This window comes from Hippocampus bargibanti, linkage group LG12 (assembly GCF_051943395.1).
Source record: "Hippocampus bargibanti isolate YZ-2025 linkage group LG12, ASM5194339v1, whole genome shotgun sequence".
In the NCBI taxonomy this organism is placed as follows: Eukaryota; Metazoa; Chordata; class Actinopteri; order Syngnathiformes; family Syngnathidae; genus Hippocampus; species Hippocampus bargibanti.
In genome coordinates, this window is record NC_142745.1 from 7,526,854 (window position 1) to 7,550,504 (window position 23,651).

The 23,651-nt window shown below is 41.2% G+C and overlaps 2 protein-coding genes across 3 annotated transcripts in view; one reads left to right on the plus strand and one right to left on the minus strand.

Moving 5' to 3' along the window:
- Positions 1 to 23,651, minus strand: part of LOC148890265 (low-density lipoprotein receptor-related protein 1-like) — a 112,073-nt gene that overhangs the window by 17,448 nt on the left and 70,974 nt on the right. For both annotated transcript variants that reach the window (XM_089009518.1, XM_089009519.1), the window contains exons 31-68: positions 22,783 to 22,877; positions 21,931 to 22,080; positions 21,667 to 21,807; positions 21,129 to 21,254; positions 20,924 to 21,055; positions 20,707 to 20,841; positions 19,785 to 19,914; positions 19,569 to 19,695; positions 19,304 to 19,455; positions 19,081 to 19,205; positions 17,442 to 17,816; positions 11,809 to 11,998; positions 11,430 to 11,634; positions 10,132 to 10,324; positions 8,771 to 8,896; positions 8,562 to 8,690; positions 8,355 to 8,474; positions 8,134 to 8,247; positions 7,860 to 8,009; positions 6,882 to 7,004; positions 6,689 to 6,805; positions 6,074 to 6,202; positions 5,866 to 5,988; positions 5,637 to 5,777; positions 4,892 to 5,079; positions 4,623 to 4,806; positions 4,456 to 4,541; positions 4,263 to 4,382; positions 3,966 to 4,153; positions 3,114 to 3,319; positions 2,844 to 3,032; positions 2,605 to 2,753; positions 1,973 to 2,066; positions 1,771 to 1,887; positions 1,563 to 1,682; positions 1,349 to 1,471; positions 350 to 475; positions 146 to 262 (exon numbers count right to left, since the gene is read on the minus strand). In XM_089009518.1, the coding sequence (XP_088865644.1) occupies positions 146 to 262; positions 350 to 475; positions 1,349 to 1,471; positions 1,563 to 1,682; positions 1,771 to 1,887; positions 1,973 to 2,066; positions 2,605 to 2,753; positions 2,844 to 3,032; positions 3,114 to 3,319; positions 3,966 to 4,153; positions 4,263 to 4,382; positions 4,456 to 4,541; positions 4,623 to 4,806; positions 4,892 to 5,079; positions 5,637 to 5,777; positions 5,866 to 5,988; positions 6,074 to 6,202; positions 6,689 to 6,805; positions 6,882 to 7,004; positions 7,860 to 8,009; positions 8,134 to 8,247; positions 8,355 to 8,474; positions 8,562 to 8,690; positions 8,771 to 8,896; positions 10,132 to 10,324; positions 11,430 to 11,634; positions 11,809 to 11,998; positions 17,442 to 17,816; positions 19,081 to 19,205; positions 19,304 to 19,455; positions 19,569 to 19,695; positions 19,785 to 19,914; positions 20,707 to 20,841; positions 20,924 to 21,055; positions 21,129 to 21,254; positions 21,667 to 21,807; positions 21,931 to 22,080; positions 22,783 to 22,877 (5,555 nt within the window). The remainder of the gene's footprint in view (positions 1 to 145; positions 263 to 349; positions 476 to 1,348; positions 1,472 to 1,562; positions 1,683 to 1,770; positions 1,888 to 1,972; positions 2,067 to 2,604; positions 2,754 to 2,843; positions 3,033 to 3,113; positions 3,320 to 3,965; positions 4,154 to 4,262; positions 4,383 to 4,455; positions 4,542 to 4,622; positions 4,807 to 4,891; positions 5,080 to 5,636; positions 5,778 to 5,865; positions 5,989 to 6,073; positions 6,203 to 6,688; positions 6,806 to 6,881; positions 7,005 to 7,859; positions 8,010 to 8,133; positions 8,248 to 8,354; positions 8,475 to 8,561; positions 8,691 to 8,770; positions 8,897 to 10,131; positions 10,325 to 11,429; positions 11,635 to 11,808; positions 11,999 to 17,441; positions 17,817 to 19,080; positions 19,206 to 19,303; positions 19,456 to 19,568; positions 19,696 to 19,784; positions 19,915 to 20,706; positions 20,842 to 20,923; positions 21,056 to 21,128; positions 21,255 to 21,666; positions 21,808 to 21,930; positions 22,081 to 22,782; positions 22,878 to 23,651) is intronic.
- LOC148890266 (galanin receptor type 2-like) lies at positions 14,436 to 17,021 on the plus strand. Its single transcript, XM_089009527.1, has one exon. The coding sequence runs from the start codon at positions 14,886 to 14,888 to the stop codon at positions 15,879 to 15,881; it is 996 nt and encodes a 331-aa protein (XP_088865653.1). The 5' UTR covers positions 14,436 to 14,885; the 3' UTR covers positions 15,882 to 17,021.

The following is a 23,651-nucleotide window of genomic DNA, read 5'->3' on the forward strand; positions in this document are numbered from 1 at the left end:
TGTTTTTTTTTTAAATCCATGTATTGTTGTACTTGTAGTTTAAAGCAGCGTGGAATTGCACAGCGTCCCGCAGAGAGATCTCGGATTGTTGCTTAGGTGTGCCTAATGTTCTATTCAATGATTAACATATTGAGTGGGAACCTACCACACTTGTCTTCATCAGAGTTGTCTCCGCAGTCATTGTCGTAGTCGCATTGCCAGCGTCCAGGCACACAGCGGTTGTTCTTACAGCGAAACTGATAAGGCTCACACGTCCGCTCATCTGAGCGTCAAAAGCAACATAAAAGAGATGAGATATTATATTTAACATTAGCGTACCAAAAAACTCTATTGGAGCTGCAGTATTTACCACACTCCTCTTTGGGTTCATCTGACGCATCGCCGCAGTCGTCCTCGCCGTCGCACTTCCAGCGCGCTGGGATGCAGCGGCCCGAGTCCTTACAGCGGAATTCATCCACACCGCACGTCATTTGAGCTGCAGAGTAAATGACACAGTGAGTCCAATTGACAGGAAATTGGCATGATGGAAAATTAGAAAAATTTTATACAAAAAACAAAAGTGTGTACTTTCAAAAAGATGAAATGAAGTTTATAGTCAGAAATTAATAAAAAGTCACTGTCAGGGTGAGCTCAACATGACCTTAAATTCATTTAGTAAATTAGTAGCTACGACTGGATGTTTGGGGCAATATAATATGTTTAAATAAGATCATTTTAAGGACCAGAAAGTTTTGCCCACATTATCACCAGTGCAAGGGTGTCAAAGTCATTTTTTGCCGCGGGCTGCATTTTAGTTACGGTTTTCCTCTCGGGGGTCGTTATGAATTTGGGGAAGCCATTCGAATATTTAATACCCTCCACATATGACATATAGTGCACACAACAAATTCATGAATAACTAGTTTTCAAATTTGAAGTCAAAAATAATGACTGTTTTTGTGCTGCTGACAATTTGAAATTTTGGTTTGGACTTTTTTTTGCGGGCCTAAAAAAATCATGTGGCGGGCCAGATTTTGACATCCAGAAATGTTTATTTTAGGGCACAACTGCACTTTTGTTTGTAAAACATGGGTGTTTCCCCCCGGACATTTTAATTAATAAACCTGGTACTTTGTCAATCAAGTTTTCAGAGTAATAAAGGGGAAAATCATTGTTAGAGGGCTGACCAGCGCTTTATCGGCACACCCCCCGCATGAAAAACCCAAACCAGAACAAATTCGAGAATGGCGCTCCACATCATGCTTTTCAGTTCCTGAAGTTAAAAGTGTTTTAATAAAAGAAATCTGTATCATTTTCGGATTTGCGCTACTCTTTGCAAAAAAAATATATATATATCAATGAGTCTTACTGCAGTTGGCAGGCTCATCTGAACCGTCCACGCAATCATTGTCCCGGTCACACACCCACACCCGTGGAATACAGCGCTTGGTGACGGCACACTGGAACTGGTTGGGGGCGCATGTCACCTCCGCTATAAAGAGGATGGAGAGAGCATGTTAAATACACAGGCAATAACTCAAATACAGCACATGTACGGAGAGTACTGTTGTGGTAAAACTTACGGCAATCTTTCTCATCCTCTCCTTCTCCGCAGTTGTCCTGTCCGTTGCAACGGAAGATGCCAGGGATGCAGCGGCTGGGGTGGGTGCATTTAAACTGACTGGGGAGGCACACGTGGATATCTGGAGGGCAGATGCACCAACGCTTACGCTTAGAAATTTGGAGTAGGGGAGGAAAAAAATGTTGAACTTCTCGTGCGTCAAAATATACCACAATTGGCTTCATCTGAATTGTCTTGGCAGTCATTGTCTCCGTCACAGATGTAGGCGGGATTCGTACAGATTCCCGTACCGCACTGGAACTGACCCGGTCTGCACTTAAACTCGGCTAGATTGAAATAACCAAGAGACAATTTCATACCCAACAGTAATGGAAGACGGAGATCAGCGGTGAGGAAGCAGTCATCACTCACGGCACTTGGCAGGTTCATCCGAACGGTCCCCACAGTCGTCTTCGGTGTCACACTTCCACCAAAATGGAATACATTTGTCGTTTTTGCAAACAAACTGAGGAATCAGAGAAGGAGAAACTGTCATTTACAGACGTCTGTGTAAGCCCTCAGTCGTACAGGAGTGGTCCATCGATGAAAAGGTTTCTTCAGCCATCATCTGTACTTTTTTGAAGGTGTCGGACGTTTCGCTTCTCATCCAAGAGGCTTCGTCAGTGAACAAAAATGTTGCTGGTAGCTCTGGCCTTATATATATCTATATATATATATCTACTGTCCAGAATGGGGCAATCAGGCCAGTCATAGACCATAATCAGTCTGGACAATAGAAGTAATCAGTGCCCCCCCCCCCCCCAACCTTAGAGCAGGGACCTATCAAAGCCGAGGTCTGGCATCGCCACCTCTGGACAGTAGGGATATATATATATATATATATATATATATATATATATATATATATATATATATATATATAGAAACTTTCCATAGGGAAGGATGGTGGGGGAATTTGAGTTTGACATGAAGTGAGCAAACTAACGAGACCCCTTGATATGTTTCAACCCCTTTGTTGAAGTCATCGTTTTAAAGTAACCCACCTGACTGGCAGTGCAGTTAGACAGGCACTGTTTGCCATCTGCCGCCAGATAAAAGTTAGTGGGACAGGCACATTTGTAGCCCCCTCCTGGTGAGAGTAGACACAGGTTGCTGCAGCCACCGTTATCCGTCTGGCAGGGATGGTCCGCCACTGCAGAACAAGATAAAAAGAAATTAGACATTCCGGAGGGTGAAAAACAAATCATGATTTGACAGAAATTGAAAGATGACGCAGTTGTACCCTCCGGCTGGCGATACGGATGGTAAATATGGACGTCCATCGGTCTGTGTAAAGTACTAATCAGCAAAGTCTTGTCGATTCCCAGAGTTTTATGAGCTCTGTTGATAGACTTTGTCTCCCAATCTGTCCAGTAGATGTACTCTTCAAACAGGGTCATCGCAAAGATGTGGGGGATATCTTGGGTCAGAACTACACATAGAGACATTCGGATTGGTATCAACATCTGGAATAACTCACCATGGCGCTGTCAAATGACCGTGTTTGCTTTACCCGTGTGTCTATTGGTTCCATCCAAGCTGGCAAAGGCGATGTAGTCCTCTCGGGCGTCGGCCCAGTAGATGCGATCATTCACAAAATCCAGAGTCAGACCATTGGGCCAGGTGATCTTATCCTCCACGACGACGGACCTGTTACTGCCGTCCATTCCAATCCTTCCGATATGAGGGGTTTCACCCCAGTCTGACCAGTACAAGTATCTGTCAAAAAAGACAAGAGGGAATTAAAATGTCTGTATCAGAACTACGACCGTTCACACGAAAAAAAAGTATTTTTGGTCACGACATTCATCAAGGAGGAGACTGCGGAGCAGTTGCGCCTTTTCGGCAGCAGGAATATGCCAGCACTGTTTTTGATCTGGGAGGAATGTCAGTGCCATTTGACTGTCATCACTGGACAGCTCTGGGGCGAAATGTGCTTTTTTGCACCTGTAATGGGCAGCATTTTCACAGCCCCGCTTTGTTCAGCGGAAATGTCGGTGCTGTAGGAAAGTCTCTGGCTGGATGAATGCATGGCTTGAGGAGCCCGCGATGAGAAGAAAGGAGCGTCAGCGCAGAGCGCCAATGCGTATGTGGAACTGCCGCGGCTTAGAATTGAAGCGGATTTACGCGACTTCAAGATAGCACGGCGAGAGTGGTTGTCTTTACAGCAGGTCCTGTATTTTGCTTTTCTACTTCTTCTTTTCCTTTCCTTATACTTTAGTAACTTTGTTGCTCTGAAATCTGAATTTTTCCACTGCAAGACTAATAAAGGCTAATTCAATCCAATCTACCTAAACCCACGGTGCCTACCCTTAAACCAAAACATTTTAACCCTTTTTATTTTATTTTCTATAAACGCTCTTACCCATAGCGTACATCCACAGCGACAGCCCTCGGTTCTCTCAACCCATTGTTGACCAGAACTGTCCGGTATGCTCCATTCAACTTGGACACTTCAATTGTGTCCCGCCCTTTATCGCACCAGTACAGGTTTCCTCCTACCCAATCGACAGCAAGCCCGTCTGGGTTGCTGAGTGATGTGCGATGCAGGACCTGTCAATCAAAATTTCTCCATGATATATCTATATATATATATATATATATATATATATTTACATGATGAATCTTAGTTAAAAAAGTATCAAAATATGACCACAGTAACCTGAACATCACTGCCATTGATGTGCATTCGTCGGATCATACTGCCCTGCGTGGTCACATCGGTCCAATAAATCATTTGCTGGCGATAGTCAAAGTCCAAAGCCACCGCATTATTCAATCCCTGTCAATGTAAAGATATTATTAGTCAAACCGGCGATGAATCAGAGCCGAATCCCATTGAAACCGAAACTCACCTGTCTGAGGAGAGTGTAGTTAGAGCCATCCAAATTGAGTTTGCGTAAGTAGTACCGATTGGCAAAGATCAGGAAGGGTTCCTCGTCTGTAGAAAGGTTGGGAGACAACATCTATATTATCTGAGACTCCGAGAAAAGAGATGGCTGTCCGGCTGGCCGTCTCTTACCTGATGTCGATTTGCATACGGTGGGATTTTCGGGGCTCAGTTGGAAACCTTCAACGCAAAGGCAATGGAAGCTGCCATGTGTGTTGATGCAGCGTTGCGTGCAAGGATAGGTGCTTGTACACTCATCCACGTCCACACATGTCTTGCCGTCATCTTTCAGTCGGAATCCAGGATGGCATCGACACTGCGAGGTGACAGAGCAAACAAAAGGTAAACCCCCAGTAGATGTCGCAATTTGGAGACGCTACTTTGAATCACTCATCACCTACCTTGAAGCCGATCTTCAGATCCTCACAAAGTTGAGAGCATCCACTGAGTTTGGTGTTCAGGCATTCGTTAACGAAGCAGTTGAGCTCATCAGAGCCATCGCCGCAGTCGTCCTTGTGGTCGCAGAGTAGCGTCTCGTTGATACACTTCCCATTGTTGCAGGCGTACGCTGTGTCGTTGCATTTTTTCTCTGTTGCGCGCACGAAAGGGGAAAATGAAGAAACCATTCGTTGTAACCCTATCACTCGATCTAACTGATTTGCAAAATATCAAATTTAGATATGCTTGATGTGGATTAAGAGCGGTACAAAATGCGGGAGCCCGGGTGATTTTGGGCATTAAGCATTGCAAATAATATTCAGTGGTGTTGAAGTATACAAAATTACAAAAAAGGGGTTCTTAAATTTTCTTCCATCCAAAATTATTAACTCGTCTCATAATATGGCCAGGTTTGACAACACAAGATTAAAAATGGTGCTGAACCCATGGAAAATTATGTCATGGAGGAGAAATAAATTGAGAAAAATAACCAAAGCTTGTGAGATAATGAAATCATCATGACCATTTGCCCGAAAAGGACCACAAAAACAAACAAACAAACAAATAAAGATATAAATAAAGAGATAAAAATAAGAACACTTACATAAAATAAGTAAATACACAAAGTAGACAAATATTATTATTAAACCTCACATGACAAATTAAAAAAGTGATACACCATATCCATGTAAATTGATTGAAAATAACCTGGGCCCATGCAGTGTGGGTTCTTTGGGGCTTCATCTGAGTGGTCATGGCAGTCAAAGTCCCCATCGCACTCCCACGAGCTTTGAATGAGGCAGCGTCCATTGGCACAGCGGAACTCCTTGGGCCCGCAGGTTGGGTATTCTGCAGCATGCGGCAAAAGGAGAAGTGAGCTGTGAAGATCATTGGATAAAAATAAAACAAAAAATAAAATAAAAAATGGTTCATTTACCACACTCCTGCGACTCATCAGAACCGTCACTGCAGTCGTTGTCGTGGTCACACACAAAGTGCTTGGGAATACACTGCCGGTTTTGGCACATGAACTCGTTGTTGCTGCAAGTGTTGTTAAAGACTGTGACACAAACAGACAGTGTCAGTGAATGAAATATATATATATTTGCCTTTTTCTATCTGAGCATTGTCTACTCTGTACTCACCACAGCCAGCTTTGACGCTCTCGTCAGCTCCATCGGGACAGTCTTTGTCACCGTCACACTTCCAGCGTTGAGGGATACACATGTTGGAACCGGGACACTGGAAGGCTTCGGGACTGCATGTTTTGGTTTCTGTCAATACAACGGGGAAACAATCAGTCTTCTATAAGCATTCAATGAAATGCATTGGAAGCTCGATTCAACAGATTCAGTGGACAGAAAATAATGTCCAGTCCACTGTTTTTTGGGGCTCTAATATGGTGCCATGTGGTATCCCCTCGGCAGAGAATACAAGATTCCCAAAGAAGGTGATGTATGTGATTTGGCATTAAGGTGAACAGAAGTGAGAGACAAAGATGACTGAATGGGAGGGAAGAGATTTGAAATGTTTTCTTACATTGATCAGTAGTTGAATGGATGAACTATGTTACAAAAATGCATTTGTCAATTACAATTCAATATCAGCCCCAGTTACTGCTTGCCTGGGGAATCTGACCTCTATTTCTTACACTATATGATCACCAACAGGTGAGCAACATAAGGACTGTGACAATCTTGTCTAAAGCCACAGAGGAGGAACTGCAGTCATTTCTGTTCAGAATTTCATTTTTTACTCACTGCATTTACTGTCTTCATCGCTGCCGTCGCCGCAGTCGTCCGCGCCGTCGCACACCCACGAGTTTGGAATGCAGCGATGGTTCCCGCACTCAAACTGGGTGGCTGCGCAGAATTTATCTGAAAGGTTCAAAGGCATCGTTTGAAGCAACCAGTAACAGCGTGATGTCATTCGGCTTTGAGTATGCCAATTTACCGCAGTGAGCCTCGTCTGCTCCGTTCTCGCAGTCCTTCTCTTTGTCACAAGTCCAGCTCATCGGGATGCACCTTCCGCTGGGGCAGGCAAAGAAAGGCATCGGGCACTTGGTTTTTTCGCTGCCTGGAAACGGACACAGACAGGGACAATTTAATTGCTGAGTCTTATCATAAAAAACAAAACAAACAAATAATACACTAACAAATTAATAAATACATAAATAATCAAATGCCAAATATAGACAGAAATAAACACATAAATGAATAAACTAACCACTAAATAAATACATAAATACATGGATACACAAATAAATACACAAAAAATAAACAGATAATCAAATGCCAAATAGAGAAATAAACAAACAAATAAACAAACAAGCTAACCAACAAATAAATACACAAACACATGTATAAATAAATAAATATGTAATTTCTAAAATATAAAAAAAAACAAATCAAATACCAAATAGTGAAATAAACAAACAAATTAACAAATACACAAACTCAGTAACCAACAAATAAAAACACAAACACATAAATACATAAATAAATAATCAAATGCCAAATATAGAAATAAACACATAAATAAATGAATAAACAAATAAACAAACAAACTGATTAACAAATAAATAAATACATGGATACACAAATAAATACATATACAAATAATCAAACAACAATATATAAATACATAAATAAATCAATAAATACATGGATACACAAACAAATAAACAAATAATCAAATGTCAAATAGAGAAATAAACAAATGAATGAATAAACAAATTAACTAACAAACTAACCAAGAAACAAACAAACAAATACATAAATACACATGTCATTTGTTAAATATAAATTGTCATTCTCCATTTAAAAGAATGATTCCAACATTGGACATTATGCGTTTATTCCCAAGAGAAAAATGATCTTTTGTAGGTCACCTTCCCCCCCTTTTGTGAAAAATCAATGTATACTGTACAACCTGGGCAATTTCTTTCATCTGAGAGGTCTCCGCAGTCGTTAGCCCCATCGCACTGCCATGCAGGGTCATAGCAGAGGGTGGTGAACTCGCACTTCTGAAATGTCACTCCCTTCACTCCCAAGCGGAAATAACTGGAACAGTCCGTGGCAGCTTAAAAAAAATAGAGAGTCGGAAACACACAGAATAGTTTATAGCACTTGGTATGGAGATCCCCCACCCCGAACCCCCACACACTTATTACTTGCGGAATCAGGCTTTTTTAATTCCAACTTACTGCAGTTCATCTCGTCACTGGCATCCTCACAGTCCACTTTCTGGTCACACTTGCTGGAATTTGTGATGCAACTTCCATCTCTGCACTGGAATTGTTCGGGTGAGCACAGCGTTGCTGACAAGCACAAACATATTCGATTAGCAAAAATAAGACACAGTAATACAATTGAGAGAAGATTTACCTTCTCTGTTAGAAAATTATAAATGGTATGTATGACTCACTGTTACAGAAGAGCTCATCGGAATTGTCTCCACAGTCGTCCTGCCCATTACACCAGGAGTTATGCCCGACACAGCGGCCATTCACGCAACGCCTGAAGCCCTTTTTGCATGCACGGTTGGCTGGAACACAAGGCCAAAATGAAGTAGCGTGCAAAATAAAACAAATATTTGGCTGAGCGGCTCATTAAAATGAGAATTCCTTCTCACCACAGTATGACTGTTTCTCATCAGATTTGTCCTTGCAGTGGGCCATGCCGTCACAAGTCAGCGTGTAGTTCACACAATCTCCGTTCCCGCACTCAAACTCATCAATGGGGTTGCATGTGGCGTTCAGAGCTACAGCAGTAGGCCAAATAACGGCATTCAGATTTCACTGTTAATTAAAATACACTGAGAGGGAGAGTGTACTGCATTACCTATGCAAGTGTTGTCCTCCAAAAGCTTCCTGTCACCACGACAACTGCAGTTGACTCTCCCTTCCGAAGTCAGCAGGCACAGATCCTGACATCCTCCGTTGTTAATGCGGCATAACGAGAACTCACCTGAGCAGAGCGTAAGTTTGTTAGGAAAATGATCGGTCATAAATGTGCACATTTAAACACATCTGGCCTCAAATTAATTTACGGCCGGATTCCTATGGCATACCAAGTTTTTCTCGTATTTTATACGTTTTTTTCTTATTTCAAATAATGTTTGGCATACTACAACCTTTATACGGGAAAAATAAAATTTAAAAATGTGAACCAATCTCACAACGACCATTTTTGCTAAAATCCACTTTGTCTCTGCTGCTGGTCGCCATATATATATATATATATATATATATATATATATATTTTTTTTTTTTTAAATCGTGGTAAGCTGTCTGCATTTCCGCTTGTGTTGGCATTTTTTTTAATCATTTCAAATCATGTACGGCATACTACACCTTTTATATGGGAATTGTAATCGTTTATAAGGGCTGCTATTAGCCAAGGTTGACAGGTATGGGAACGTGTTAGCTGACCCAGCTTACCCATCTGAATAACATGATAAGCACTCTTTGTACTTTAAGTCTTACTTTTGTTATAGTGCATGGGTGTCAAACTCATTTTTGCCACGGTTTCCTCTTGCAGTAAATTTGGGGAAGCCATTAAAATGTTTAATCTGCTCCACATATTACATACAGAGCGCACAACAAATAAATAAATAAAATAGTTTTTAAATTTGAAGTAAAAAATAATGACTGTTATTGCGGTTTACATATGATAAATTGAAATTTTGGTTTGGATTTTAACAAGTATCATCAAACTTAAAATGCTTAATTTGCTTTCGTGGGCCGAATAAAATGATGTGGAGGGCCATATTTGGCCCCTGTGCCGCGACTGTGACACCAGTGTTATTTTATAATAATTTTTCGACCTTGAAAGTGGCAAATGTGCTGCTCTTTGGAAACAGTTGGTGCAACCCTGTGTTTGTGTTACAGCTACAATCGCAGTTTTAGCCGGCCCCAGAAGACTTTGGGTAAAAATATCACATCCTGCACTGAAAGACGGTCAATCACTGTGTGATTTTAGTAAATCGGGACTGGGAAGTGAGCCAACGCTAGCAGCGTCAAAGTCAGGCATGTCAACCACGACACGGAGGGTTATTTTATTTTACAACTTTCAGTATCTTTGGCTCCATCGCACTTAAAGCAGAACGGATTCAGACCAATGAAGCTGACCGACAGACTTTGAAAAATATCTTGTAAGCAAAGAAAATAAACGGCTGCACAAACACAGTGGAAAACACTCACAGCTGTTAGTGTCATTGGCCACGGCGGCGATTCCCATTGGCTGCTGAGGGATATCGGCACGCAGAACCTTCATGTCTCCTCCGGTGTATTTGTCTGCACGAAGCACAGCTCTCCTAACCCAGTCCGTCCAGAAGATGTAATCTCCATATACAGCCAGGCCAAACGGGTGCACTGGTTCATTCTTCAGTACCACCTAGAGGGGGAAGCACAACCTCACTTATGGATTGGCACAGGAAATTCCAATGTTAGAGAGGAAAAAAAAAGAACAATCCACAGATCGGAGTACCGTATTTTCCGGTGTATAATATGCAGTAATGTGTATAATCTGCAGTAATATGAAGTGTTTCCCCACTGAATAAATGATTCATGCCAGTGAGTTACTATATTCTGATGAGTTGATAACTTGTGTGTTGTCTATGTGTGTTGCTGCACCATTAGCGTTCAAATACCCACCCCTCAGTGTTTTACCGTATTTTCCGGTGTATAAGCCGCACCGGAGTATAAGGCGGACCCTCAATGAACGGTGTATTTTCAAACTTATTCCATATATAAGGTTCAAGGGAGTATATACCTTTCAATGTATACGTTTTCCCCGTACTTTATACATTTATTCATCATTTTAAATTGTGTACGGCGTATAACAACATTAAAACGACAAAAAAAAAAAAATGCGGTTATCGAGTCTTTGTCGTTTGATTTTGTATTTCCGTTTCCGTATTAGAAGTCCGGAATTTATGTTGCAATCAAGGAATCAACTAGTTAAAACGTAGAAGTAAGCATGGGAGAACCGCCAAGTAAGAAGAGAAAAACTGCGTATGCGCGATAAACTGCATTTACGCTTGTGTTGGAATTTTTTTTATCATTTCAAATAATGTACGGCGTACTACAACTTTGATACTGGAATTGTAATCAATTATAAGGGCAACTATTAGCCATGGTTGACAGGTATGGGAGTATAAGGTGCATCTTCAATGAATGGCCAAAGTTTTCCAAATATAATATAAAGGTTTTCAAAATAAAGTGCGACAGTCAAGACTGTGGTTACGCATGACTTCTTCCACAGGGGGAAATTGAGTCGGTGGCTGCCGACAGTCATTGCGAGACCTGTTGTAGCTCAATATTACTTACACATATAAACCACACTTGTGTATAAGGTGCAGGATGGTCTTTCGAAGAAAATCAAGGCTTTTGGGGGCGCATTATACACCAGAAAATACGGTATATCATCACACCGCAGTATAAATACAGTATCGCTATTGTTTTCCAGAAAATTCGAGCGGTGTATAAGTGACTCTCACATAACGCCTGCTGCCGTCGTATTCACAGCGCTCTATTTTGTCCAATGTGGCGTCAGAGAAGTAAAGCTTTTCAGCGCGGTGGTCGATGGCAAGGCCGTTGGGGGTTCGAATATCCGTGCCAATGATCACGATCACGTTGGACCCCGTGAGAGTAGCTCGCATTATACTGGGGGACTGCTCATTCCAATTGGTCCAGAACATCAGGCTGTGGAATGGAGGGGGAGAGTGAAAAAAAGAAAAATAAATAACATGTCAAGGGCATTACATTAATGTGTAAAAATTAAAAAATAACATGTAACATATAAACAACATGTAATATGTCAAAATGAAAAAAACAACAAAGAAGGCATTTTGTGACAGAAAGGCATAACAAAATAACCTCTGGCACTCGTCAAGCACAAAAGCTCTCGGGTGGTCATCTCCTGACATTGTGACCACCGTGTGCCGGTTAACAGCACTCTGGTGGCTCTGATCCACAGTGTGACGGGTGATCGTTGATGTGGTGTAGCTGGTCCAGTACAGCATATCCCAGCCCCTGTGGTATGCCAGACCCTCCACTGAGCCCACATCTACAAAAACACACCAAACATGGAATGAGTAAGTTGAGGAAAAGTGAAAATAATCACAGGGGGTTTGCATTACAGCCAAAAAGCCCCACCCGATGCAGAAAATGACACAATAGTGATCAAAATTATAAAATATGCTTCTTGTATTGAACAAAGGGTTATTTCCTAAACCCATTTTTTAGTGTTTTGCAAAAACCTTTGATTTATTGACGCCCATTACAAAAAGTATAACTATTTTTGTCTGGATGAAACGCCTCAACTCAATTCAACATAGCCGATGTTACCTACCACAAAACGCCAAATACGTGAGGTTTTCCAATTTAAAGTGGATGATAGTTTACCACCGCAAAACATACATAGTTTACACGCAAAACACTAAATTGGTAACTTCCCTTCAATTTATTCGGGAATTGAAAATATGACGTAGAGCGCCATTCCCGAATTTGTTGTTTGTTTTTTCATGCCTGGGTGCCGAAAGCGCTGGCCATGGCCTCTGGCAATGTTTTGTTTTCCTTTTCCACGAGGGGGCAGCATTTCCCTTTTTCCATGTTAGCGCTTTGTTCCAGCTTCAGCTGTTGTTAAAGTGCTATATAAACCAATATTTATGTATTGCTTGAAATAAAATGTATTATTATTATTATTATTATCATTATTATTATTGTAATGTAATTTGGACAACCACCATCATTGCAAGCTCATATAACTGCAGACCCATATCATTTAGGAATTATTTTTTTTTCTGATGAAAAAAAGAGAGCTATATCAGGTTTCTAACACTGTAATGAATGTTCATGTAGTCCTAAAACTCAATAGTATGCAAGTCCTGGAATTCGAGTGACAATGACAAAAACCCTGGCACTGGAGTGGACACGTTTTTCATGTGTCTGGCAGTTATGGAGTTAATTTGAAATTGTGAATATGCAAATGATCAATGCAATTTGAATATGTATGTCTGAAGCATGCTGCCAACTCTCATTGTCCTTTATCTGGCTTGTGGAAAAAAAAGCTCTCTGCCCCTGCAGGAAAAACACCAGAGTGGGTATTTGTTCTTTACGAGGAAAACTAGGTAAAAGTAAGCCACAAATCTCCCACGAAACAAGAACAGAAGAAAATGAGCAGCTATAGCGTTCTTCTGTCTACAAGTGAGAAATCATGTCAACTATTCATTGTGTGTTCAGAATTTAGCATGTTGCTAATTAGGCTGAAAAATACATTAGAGAGCATTGCACTGTTTTTTTTTTTTTTTTTGGGGGGGGGGGGGGGTCTCCATATAAACACAACTGCAAATGAGAGATAAGATGTAGCGGAAACAGAGATAAAGGATGAGGGAAAGGAAGCATGTCAAATCCAGTCGAGGTAAAAGGCAACCGAGTGGAAGAATCAGAAGCAGCTTTACACACAGGGCGACACAATATTTTTCTGCAAGTCTGAATTTAAAGTCAGAATTCTGAGAATAAAGTCAGAATTTGCACTTTAAAGTCAGAATTCTGAGAATAAAGTCAGAATTTGCACTTTAAAGCCAGAATTCTGCGAACCATTTTTTTTCTTCAGTGGCCCTAATCCTCTTCCGTACATATTGTTTTATATAGCTCTTTAACCACAGCTGAAACTGTATCAAGCGCTAACATAGACAAAAGGCAAATGCTGCCCCCTCGTGGGAGGAAAAAAACATTGGCAGAGGTCTGACCAGCACTTTATCGGCAACCACCCGCAAGAAAAATCAAAAACCAGAACAAATTCTGGAATGGCATAGAATGAGTTAACTATTCTGACTGCATTTACAATATTATTTGAAACGTACGTGATTGGGGGTTCGTTTGTTATCAGCGGTCAATTATTAGCTAGGGTTCTGATATTTGCTCTACTTTCTCTCTCTCTCTCAATAGATACGTACACCCAACTATTTAATATTCAGTATACAGATTAAAGTGTAATAAATGATGGAACTCTTGTAAGTATAATATTGAAAAAGAAGTCACATTTCACTTTTTTTTGTCAAATTGACCCCTTAATGAGTTTGAATTCAATTTGCTCACTTGATCAGAATCAGAATCAGAAAACCTTTATTCGTCCCACAATTGGGACATTTGCAGTCTACAGCAGCAATTTGAAAGGGGATGGTGTGGGGGGTGAAAGCATAGAAACCAAGATATTCTAAGCATAGCAAAATAAAAATGTCAACTGTATACTGTAAATGTGCAAAACTGTTTCATATGAAAAAACTGTACATAGTGCAAGTATCAAGAAAGGATACGATTTTATTTCCAATTTTCATTGATACGTGCAAAAAAAAACAACAAATTGGACCCTTTTAGGAATTGACCCAGAACGACAGACCCTGAGAAAAACTGTTAGCCCTCACAAGGCCCACCCACAGTGTGTGGACCAGCCAATCGGCATCCGGCTTTGTGATATTCAGTCCAGAGTTCATTTGCCGACGGCTCGCCTTCATCGCGCCTTTGCTGTAAAGTTATTCAGCGTTTCTTTTCCTCCTCCGCCACCGGCAGAGTCCTCAAGAGGAGCCCCTCTTGGAGGTATGACTAAGGCTTGCTCAGATGTCATGTGGAGCGACTTTGAGCTGATGGGAAACGTTTTAAAAAACTGCCATATTGAGGAACTCGGACGACTTTTCCTGACTGATTTATTTTGCTGATTCTGAAATGACAAGTGCAAATTTACTTCTCTAGATGAGTGTATTTATTTTAACAAACAACAACAGGCTTCCTCGTCAGGACAGTAAAAGAAATGGTTGGAAATTGTATTCTTTTCCCGGCTTGAACTGCCACTCATCCACAACGTGAGCAATCATTTCCACTCGTCTTATCTGCCGTTTTATGAGCGACTTGAGCATGACTGCCGTAACAGTCACGATTCAAGTGAAGACATAAAAATGCTTCTGTGGAATTCTGCTGCGGTCGTGGATCTGTTAGGGAACAGCAGTGACAATGCGCCTGGCAATGTGGAACGAGTCCTTGTCCCCATATTCGATGTTGTGATCCTGGTTTTGGGCGTTGGGGGGCACACGATGGTGATGGTGATCCTATGTAAGAGGTGCAAGCGTCGGACGGCTCAGTCAGGAACAGGTACGGACATCCTCCTGCTGGCCCTGAGTTTTGCAGATCTTCTCCTACTCGTCACGCTTCCTTTCCACACCACCGCCATCGCCATGCAGCGGTGGCCTTTCGGGGATTTCCTGTGTCGCCTGGCGGGCTTTTTGGGATCGGCCTGCACCTCGGCTAGCGCGTTCACGCTGTCCATCCTGGCCGTGTCGCGCTACATGACGGTGGTGCACCCTGCCAGAACGTATCGGTTCCTTTCTCCTCGCCACGTCACCGTGACTGCCGCGCTGCTTTGGGTGCCGGCCTGCTGCCTGGCAGCACCGCAGCTGGTGTTTCGTTTTGTGGGAAGTCCTCCCAATAACCCCAACACCCTTGCTTGCTTCGCTTTTCTGTACCACCGAGATCAGCTCATTTACGGATTGGTTCACTTCCTGGTGGCGTTCTTACTCCCGCTCATCACCATCGCCATCGCATACGGTAATATCTACGTGTTCCTGTGGAGGACCCGGAGCGCTGTTCAAGCTCCACAAGTTGAACGATATCATAGCAAGGTAACCCAAACGTCAGCGATCCTGGTGGTGGCATTTACTCTGTGCTGGCTGCCTTCCTACGGCTTGACGTTGACTTTGCTATCCGACCAAAGCTCGGGGGCCACCGGGACCTCACCACGTTACGGCCCCTTCAGCGTGTTTGCAAGACTCATGGCAATCACGTCGACGGTGTTAAACCCCATCTTATATGTGCTCATCTCACAAAGGTTTAGGCAGGATCTGCTGAGGCTGTTTAAGAGGGAAGGGCAGCGAGCCAGTGGGGGCGGGCCTGCTTGATTGACAGTAATTACGAAGCTGCTGCACAAACACTGGGCTGATTCCCACTCGGGGGAATTACAATTAATCATTTGAAAGACTACTTGCAATGAATGGGCACTGCTGAATCTTTCCCAAAAAGCTGTAAAGAATTTTGCTCCTTTATGAGACAACCTTGATTTTTTTGTCAAGCAGTCATTCATATGAATCAGTGAAGATTTCCAAAAGGAAAGTTGAGATTACGGAAACAGACTCAAAAAAATCTCATATCTGTGTTGTTGTTATTTACTAAAACATATACACTAGTTAAGTAATAATATTGGTGTGCAGTTTTAGGAGCCTATGTTTTTTTTAATAAAATATTCAGTTTGGACATTGTTATTTGAAAAGATTCTACCTTAAAAATGGTTCAAGATAAAAGCACCCTATCACGGCTTGCTGCAATTTTGCTACTTAGGCGCTTCAATGTGTCATTTGATCTAACGGGGTATGAAGGTATTCTGATGCAGAACTGTATTAATAATATCAAATTGAAGCGGAGAAATATTAGCATTCTGAATGCAGTTTTTGTATTTCAACCATCAACAACTTAATCTTCAAATGTAGATCTGAAATATGGGGGAGATGAAATGTCAGTTATTAAATTAAATAGGAGGTGCAAGAACTGGGCTAGGGGGTGCTGTTGACCTGTCATAAATCTGTGTTGCCTCAGTGAAGCCCTTCCATGATATTATTGTAACTCATTCACTGCCAGACGATGTGCAAAAATGTGTCCACTCCAGTGCCAGGGTTTTTGTCATTTTCACTCAAATTGCAGGACCCACAGAATATTGAGTTTTAGGACTACATAAACATTCAAATCAGCATAGGAAACCGTACACTCTCTTCTTTCATCAGAAAAATAGTTAATTCCCAAGTTATATAGGTGTGGAGTTATCTGAACTTGAAATGGGGGCGGCTGTACAAAATACAATACAATACATACATGTTGATTTATATAGCACTTTAACAGCAGCTGAAGCTGTAACAAAGCAACATGGACAAAAGGCAAATGCTGCCCCTTCGTGGAAAGGAAAAAACATTGCCAGAGGCCATGGCCAGCGCTTTATAAAAAAAAAAAAGATACACTTTTCAATTGGCAGCGAATGAGTTAATATTCTGAAAGACTCTCAACTCAATGGATTGGTCAACCCTTTTTAGCCACAAAAAGGTAAAATGCATGTCGCACATCTATCGTGAATCAAAGCGATTATTAGTTCTGAAAGGTGTTTATAAATTAAATGTATTATTTATTATGATTATTATTATGATGATGATGATGATGATTATTATTATTATTATTATTATTATTATTATTCTTATTATTATTATTATTATTTTCAATTGCTGCTGTGGACTGCAAATTTCCCCATTGTGGGACGAATAAAGGTATTCTGATTCTGATTATTATTATTATTATTATTATTATTATTATTATTATTATTATTAGTAGTAGTAGTAGTAGTAGTAGTAGTAGCAGTAGTAGTAGTAGTATTTGTATTATTATTATTAACAACAAATAGAGGAAGCAGAAAGACTCACTCTCGACGACAGTCTTGCGATCGGATCCATCATCGCTGATTTGCTGGATGTTGCCAAAATGGATGTCGCTGAAGAAGACCCGGTTGGCTCCCTTCCCGCCTCCTCCTCTGTAATCGAAGGTCAGCGCGATGACGTTCTTCATATGCTCCGGGTCCTCAAACGGCTTTATGGGCGCGTTTAGATTGTTTTCATCCGACAGGTGGACGCTCTTCAGTATGGTGCGTTCCGAGTAGAGCAGGTAGCCGTCGTAGTCGCGGCAGCCACGTCCGTCTTCGGCCAGCATGCCGTGTGCACAGGCGCACGTACGCTGTCCATTGCCACTGTACAGACAAAGTTGCTGGCACCCGCCATTCTTCACTTTGCACACGTTAGTTCCTGCACAGATAAAGACGAGATGCTCATTTATATTCTTTTTGAAAGATGAAATTGGGAGCTTAATTACAGTCACCCACACAGTCGAATGACTGTCAATATGAGTTTATCATCAAGATCAGGCTCAGTTTTTATTTGCTCATCATAAAGTTATACACTAAATGTAAAACAAAGATTATATTGAGGGGTAATTTCCTGTAACTAAACGGGTAAGAAAGATGACCTCACTCTCTGTAAAAGCATATTTTGCCTCACTCTCTGTAAAATATTTTTGTATTTTGCTTCACTGTCTGTAAAAGCATATTTTGCATCTGAGTTGTGGCTGCTGAATTTGCACATATTTGGTTGCATATTCATTTTGCAGAAAGGTTCCTTCATCTGCACTAAATTCCAAATGTGATTTGTATATTAACTCATTCGCTGCCATTCCTTAATTTATTCGGGAATTGAAAAGTGTGACGTTGAGCGCCATTCCCGAATTTGTTCAGCTTTTGTTTTTTTTTGCTGGGGTGCCAATAAAGTGCTGGCCAGACCTCTGGCAATGTTTTTCCATTCCACAAGGGGCAGCATTTCCTTTTTTTCCGTGTTAGCGCTTTGTTACAGCTTCAGCTATTGTTAAAGCGCTATATAAATCAATATGTATGGATTGTATTTTGTACAGCCGCCCCATTTCAAGTTAAGATAACTCCAGACCCATATAACTTGGGAATTAACTATTTTTTTCTGATGAAAGAAGAGAGTTTAAGGTTTCTTACGCTGAATTGAATGTTTATGTAGTCCTAAAACTCAATATTCTGTGGGTCCATTACAAGTCTGGCATAGAATGAGTAAATTAAATATATTGGGAAAATATTTCTGACCGAACCAGTTCTTGCCGTGTTCTATACTAATTTTTTTTTAGGTTTCATATGGAATAGTAAGAATTTTTTAACGTGATTTGTACCTTTTTGCTGTGAGCTGAAGTCATCAATTTTTTAAAGGCTATAATGATGAAATAGTGAGTGTGGTAATTTATAATTTAAGCTAGCTTGTTCAACTATTGAAATAATTCAATTTATCCACGTCCATCTAATGCACGGGTGTCAAACCCAAGGCCCGGGGGCCAAATTTGGCCCGCCACATCATTTTTATGTACCCAACAAAAACAAATCAGCATTTGCCTTGTGTCCATGTTGCTTTGTTACAGCTTCAGCTTCTGTTAAAGTGCTATATAAATCAACATGTTTTTGTTGTAGTTCAATGTACTGTATGTATAATATGTCCTCACCTTGCTGCCTGGCCCTGTTGAAGACCTTAATATCTTTGAGCTGCACCCCAATCCCGGTCCGCAGAGACAGAGAGTCTGTGGCATTGTCTTTACTGCCTCTCTTTATGGAGCCATTGGCATGAGTTCTGCTTGACAACAGCCAAAAGGCAATAAACGAAAGGGACTGTGACTCTTAATGAACCATAACGAAAGGGGGGACAACGGGGGTGGGGTTTTTATTTACCGGTCACTCCAGTAGATGTAGCTCTCAAACACGGACACAGAGAACATGTCCATGTTGTTGTTGGCCAACACCACTTCTCTGTTCTCTCCGGTTTCCAGATTGATGCGCTCAATTTTGTCCGTCCTGGCGTCACACCAGTATAGCATACTCTCCTTTGGGCGGCACACATCACAAAAAAGAGTCGCATTTGCCATACAAAATAGCATCACTAAGTTAGCACTACTATCAATGTGACTTGCAAGAACAAAATGGTTTGATACTGTACCTCATAGTCGATGGAGATCCCGTTGGGCCAGCTAATGCTGACGTTTACCAGGACAGCTCTTTGCGTGCCATCCAATCGGGAGCGTTCAATGCGAGGGTACTGGCCCCACTCTGTCCAAAACAAGTAGCTGCATGCACACAAGCACACGGATGACTGGATCGTATCATCAATCATGAGAAGAATAACAATGGTGACCGAAGACAGCTGCCTTCTCACCCTTTTTCAGGGTGAACGGTGATGGCGCGGGGCTTGTCCAAACCCTGGGAGATGACGACATAGCGAAACGAGCCATTCAGCCGAGCAACCTCGATCACATCAAAGCCTTGATCTGTCCAGTAGATGTTTCCTACAGGAAATCACATGAAAAACAAATATTGTTATTATGTTATACAACATTTCTGGGTGTGTGGATTCACGCCTTTTATGTATTTGCTGTTTCACATCTGAGCAGTGGCGGACCGTCAAGGCCTGCAAAGCCTTCACTGCTGGCCTAAAAATATCTGAATCACAGACTGATGTTAATTATATTTTGTCCATGAATTTTTATTAAATAATTCCAAATTGCCTTTCAGCTTCCTTTCATTACTTTTCCCCTGTTGCGCAGCTTCCATATGTGTGTTTTCGGATTTAAGCATTTAACCAATCACATTTCAGCCATCATTTGTTACCAGGGTCAGAAATCTACCTAGATGCCTTCACAATCAGTTCTGTGGGCCCTGTCGCATCAAATGTGTCGATCAAACTGTTACTTTAACCTATCAGATTTCTAGTTGGCAACCCAAAAGTGGTGCCAATGCCTTCTTGAAGGCGGTGGTCAATGTCAATGTTTCCGCAAACTATGATTGGCTAGTGACTAGCTAGCGAAAATTGCTCTCTGTTGATTTAATAGCAGTTTTTTTCAACCCTCAATGGCTGAAGAAGGAGAAAAAGTCCATGAGGAAAAAAAGTTATGATTCAATTAAAATTGGATTCAAAGTGAAAATTTGGACACCATTAGGTTTTAAATGATTAAACATATTCAGGCTTTTCGTTCATATCACACCGTATATGTCTTGCTTTGTGTCATCTCAGAATTTTTCCATTGATTTTGAAGCAGTACCTTGGAGGCAACATTTTGGAAAGATATCATCTGTCTCACCTGCTATCCAGTCAACAGCAATCCCCTCCACCCTTCCAATGCCATTGGTGACGACATCTTCTCTCCACGTTTGGTCTCGTTTGGCCCTGCTTATCGTGCTCAAACCCATGTCCACCCAGTAGATTGTGTCATTGTCTGAGGAAGAACATGACACGCAATAGTAGAAACTACAATACTTCCATCAATGCTTTTAAAGAATTTTATATTTTAGCATTACCGGCATGGAAATCAATCCCCACAGCCAGCGAAGTGCCTGACACTGGCACCAGAGCATCAGACTTGTCCGACGGATCCAAAGGAATCCCACGGATGCCCTCATGCACAGAGTACAGGAGGAAAGAGCCAACACCTACAGCAAATACAAACTCTTTAACAATTACATGAGCATGCTCGTTTAAAAAAAATAACGTCATGTGCCGCACCCTCGCAAGACTGCTGGCCTGTGCGCAGGCTGTATCCCGCAGTGCACATGCAGGCTCTGGTGGTCGGCGAGGTGGGGAGACACAGCTGGGAACAGTCACCATTGTTATTGCTGCAAAGATTGGTGCCTAGAAACAAACAAAAAAAAAGAGCATGAGTGAAAACACATCAAAACAAAGAAAAGATCTAAACAGATGTGCACTTGCTGGGATAAATAAGGGGATGGTTGCAACAAAAATGGACCTTAAATGGGTGTCTTTTTTTCCCTTCTCTTTTTGATGTTACCCTTTATTTCAAGCAAAACACGTGGCTCAAAAATGTAATCAAAAAATTATTGACACTTGATTAGTGTGAAGAAAACAGGTCAGAAATGTAATTTAATGCAGTACATGTAATACATGTAATTCCATAATAATAATATTTTTTTTAATAAAACTGTTTAAATCAAACATGAGCTTACATTTTATTTACATTTTAAATTGTGCTTGCATTTGATATGATCATATATGTGCATTGAATGAGAGGAATGGGACTAATCACCTTTCTGGACAGTTTCATTGTATATTTTCATGTGCATCATTGGGGACGTGCTGTTCCTCAGGATTTTCCAGTTGCCGCCATCCTTCTTGTCACAAATTCCAATCTGGTCAGTTCCTTGGTCAGCCCACCATAATTTATCACCTGCAGGATTATACACAGAAAGACAACCGACTTGAAACACACTTTGCACGCTCAGTGATTTATTTATTTTTTATTTAAAGGATGTGAAAATAAATGAGATTTACAAGGGGAACAAAGACTTACCCATGATGGCCAGAGCGGTAGCCTTGGTCAACTTGCCCTTGACTCCTTCAAGTATTTCGAGGCCGGAACCATCCAGCTTGCAGCGGTTGATGGTGCTGTTTCCTGAGCTGATCCAGTAAAGTTGCTCCGTGTCAAAGTCAATCGAGAGCCCTGCAAATAAATAAAGAAAGAAATAAACAAATACATACATACAAAGATGGATGGATGGATGGATGGATGGATCGATAGATAGGTAGCTAGATGGTGGATAGATGGGTGGATAGCAAGATTAATTGTCACCATGCGATAAAATGGGGTAAAATAAGACACAAGAAAAGGCAGATTTGAAGCAAGGTTTTGTGATGTGGCATGGCTCCTTCTTGTGACTGACACCACAGAACAGCTCTTAAATCATTCTGAGGCTCAGAAGCAATTTCCCCCCCCCCACACTTTTTTAATTGGGTGTGAAGTGTCTGAAACCAAGTGCTCTTGGAAAAACCGACATCCACCTTTTACATCAAGCTCTTTCAAACTGAAAGGCCACATAAGATAAAATTCAAAAGATTCCACCTAATAGGTCAAAAAAAATTACAATAAAACCAAAGTAAAAAGAAGTTTTCCCAAAACAAAATGAGCCAATTGAAAGCAATGACATTGAAAATGCATGAAGGTCAAGTTTGCTTCCACATAAAGGAATACATTTAAGATCCTTTTTGCAAAAAAAAAAAGTTTCTTAAAAAAAAAAAAAAACAAGTGCACCAGCACTTGTGTCGACCTTTAAACGCAAATGAGGGTGTTACAGTATGTAGTTGGCATCCCAGGGGGTCTTTGAAGAGAATCCCAAGGAACACCTGAATAAACATGCTCGCTCACCAACAGGGCCTTTCTGGTTGGTGAATAGGACACTTTGGTTGCTGCCATCTGTGTTGGCAATGCTGATGTTGTCCCCATCTGTCCAGTAGAGCTTCCTGAGGAAGGCAAGAGGGGAAACACAGTAATGCTAAAGCTGCTAGTGTGTTTTTTTTATTCATATTGGTTCTCAAAATGAACTTCTTTAGTGGAAACCTCTGACGACTGAAGAAAGTGGTTCCAAAAGCATTGTGGATTGGGAAGAAACACATACAATTGGCTCCACAACAGATCAAATGCATTTTTGTTGTTGTTGCCTGTTTAAAAGTATCATTCAATCTCACTTAAACTCCCACTACATCATTTATTTGATTGCTAAAATTCCCTTTAATTCAAATAATGACAGGATGCAGCAGACTTTCGTCCCACCCCCCTGACATTCTTTGCCTCTTACCCCACTCCCGCCATCCCCCTCGATGCATTCATTACGTTAGTGTCACAAAGAGGACAAATGCATCCAGCCGCATCTGGTACTCATTTTCCCTCACGCCAACAATGCTCACTTCGGAAACATTCCAACATTTAAGTGTACTTTGAAAGAAAGGACTAGTGTCTGAAAGGAATGTGTAGATTAAAAAAAATGAAATAACTGAAGGCTACATTTGCTACCGAATGTCAACTTTCTGAGAATACAAAAAAAAAAAAAAACAGATTGCTTATAAATACAAATAGTCCGCATCTGCTGTGCTGGTTAGGAGAGAGGCGAGTGGGTGCCAAGATTTCAAGACACTAAAGGAAACAGAAATTTGCTAAACACCAAAGGAGACAAAAAAATGGAGGACAAACAGGGTAACCTTAAATCCGGACAGACAGACTGGAAATTATTCAGAGAG

What these genes read in the sequence shown, in the direction of transcription:
- LOC148890266 (XM_089009527.1), top strand. Translation starts at nt 14,886, where the DNA reads ATGCTTCTGTGGAATTCTGCTGCGGTCGTGGATCTGTTAGGGAACAGC.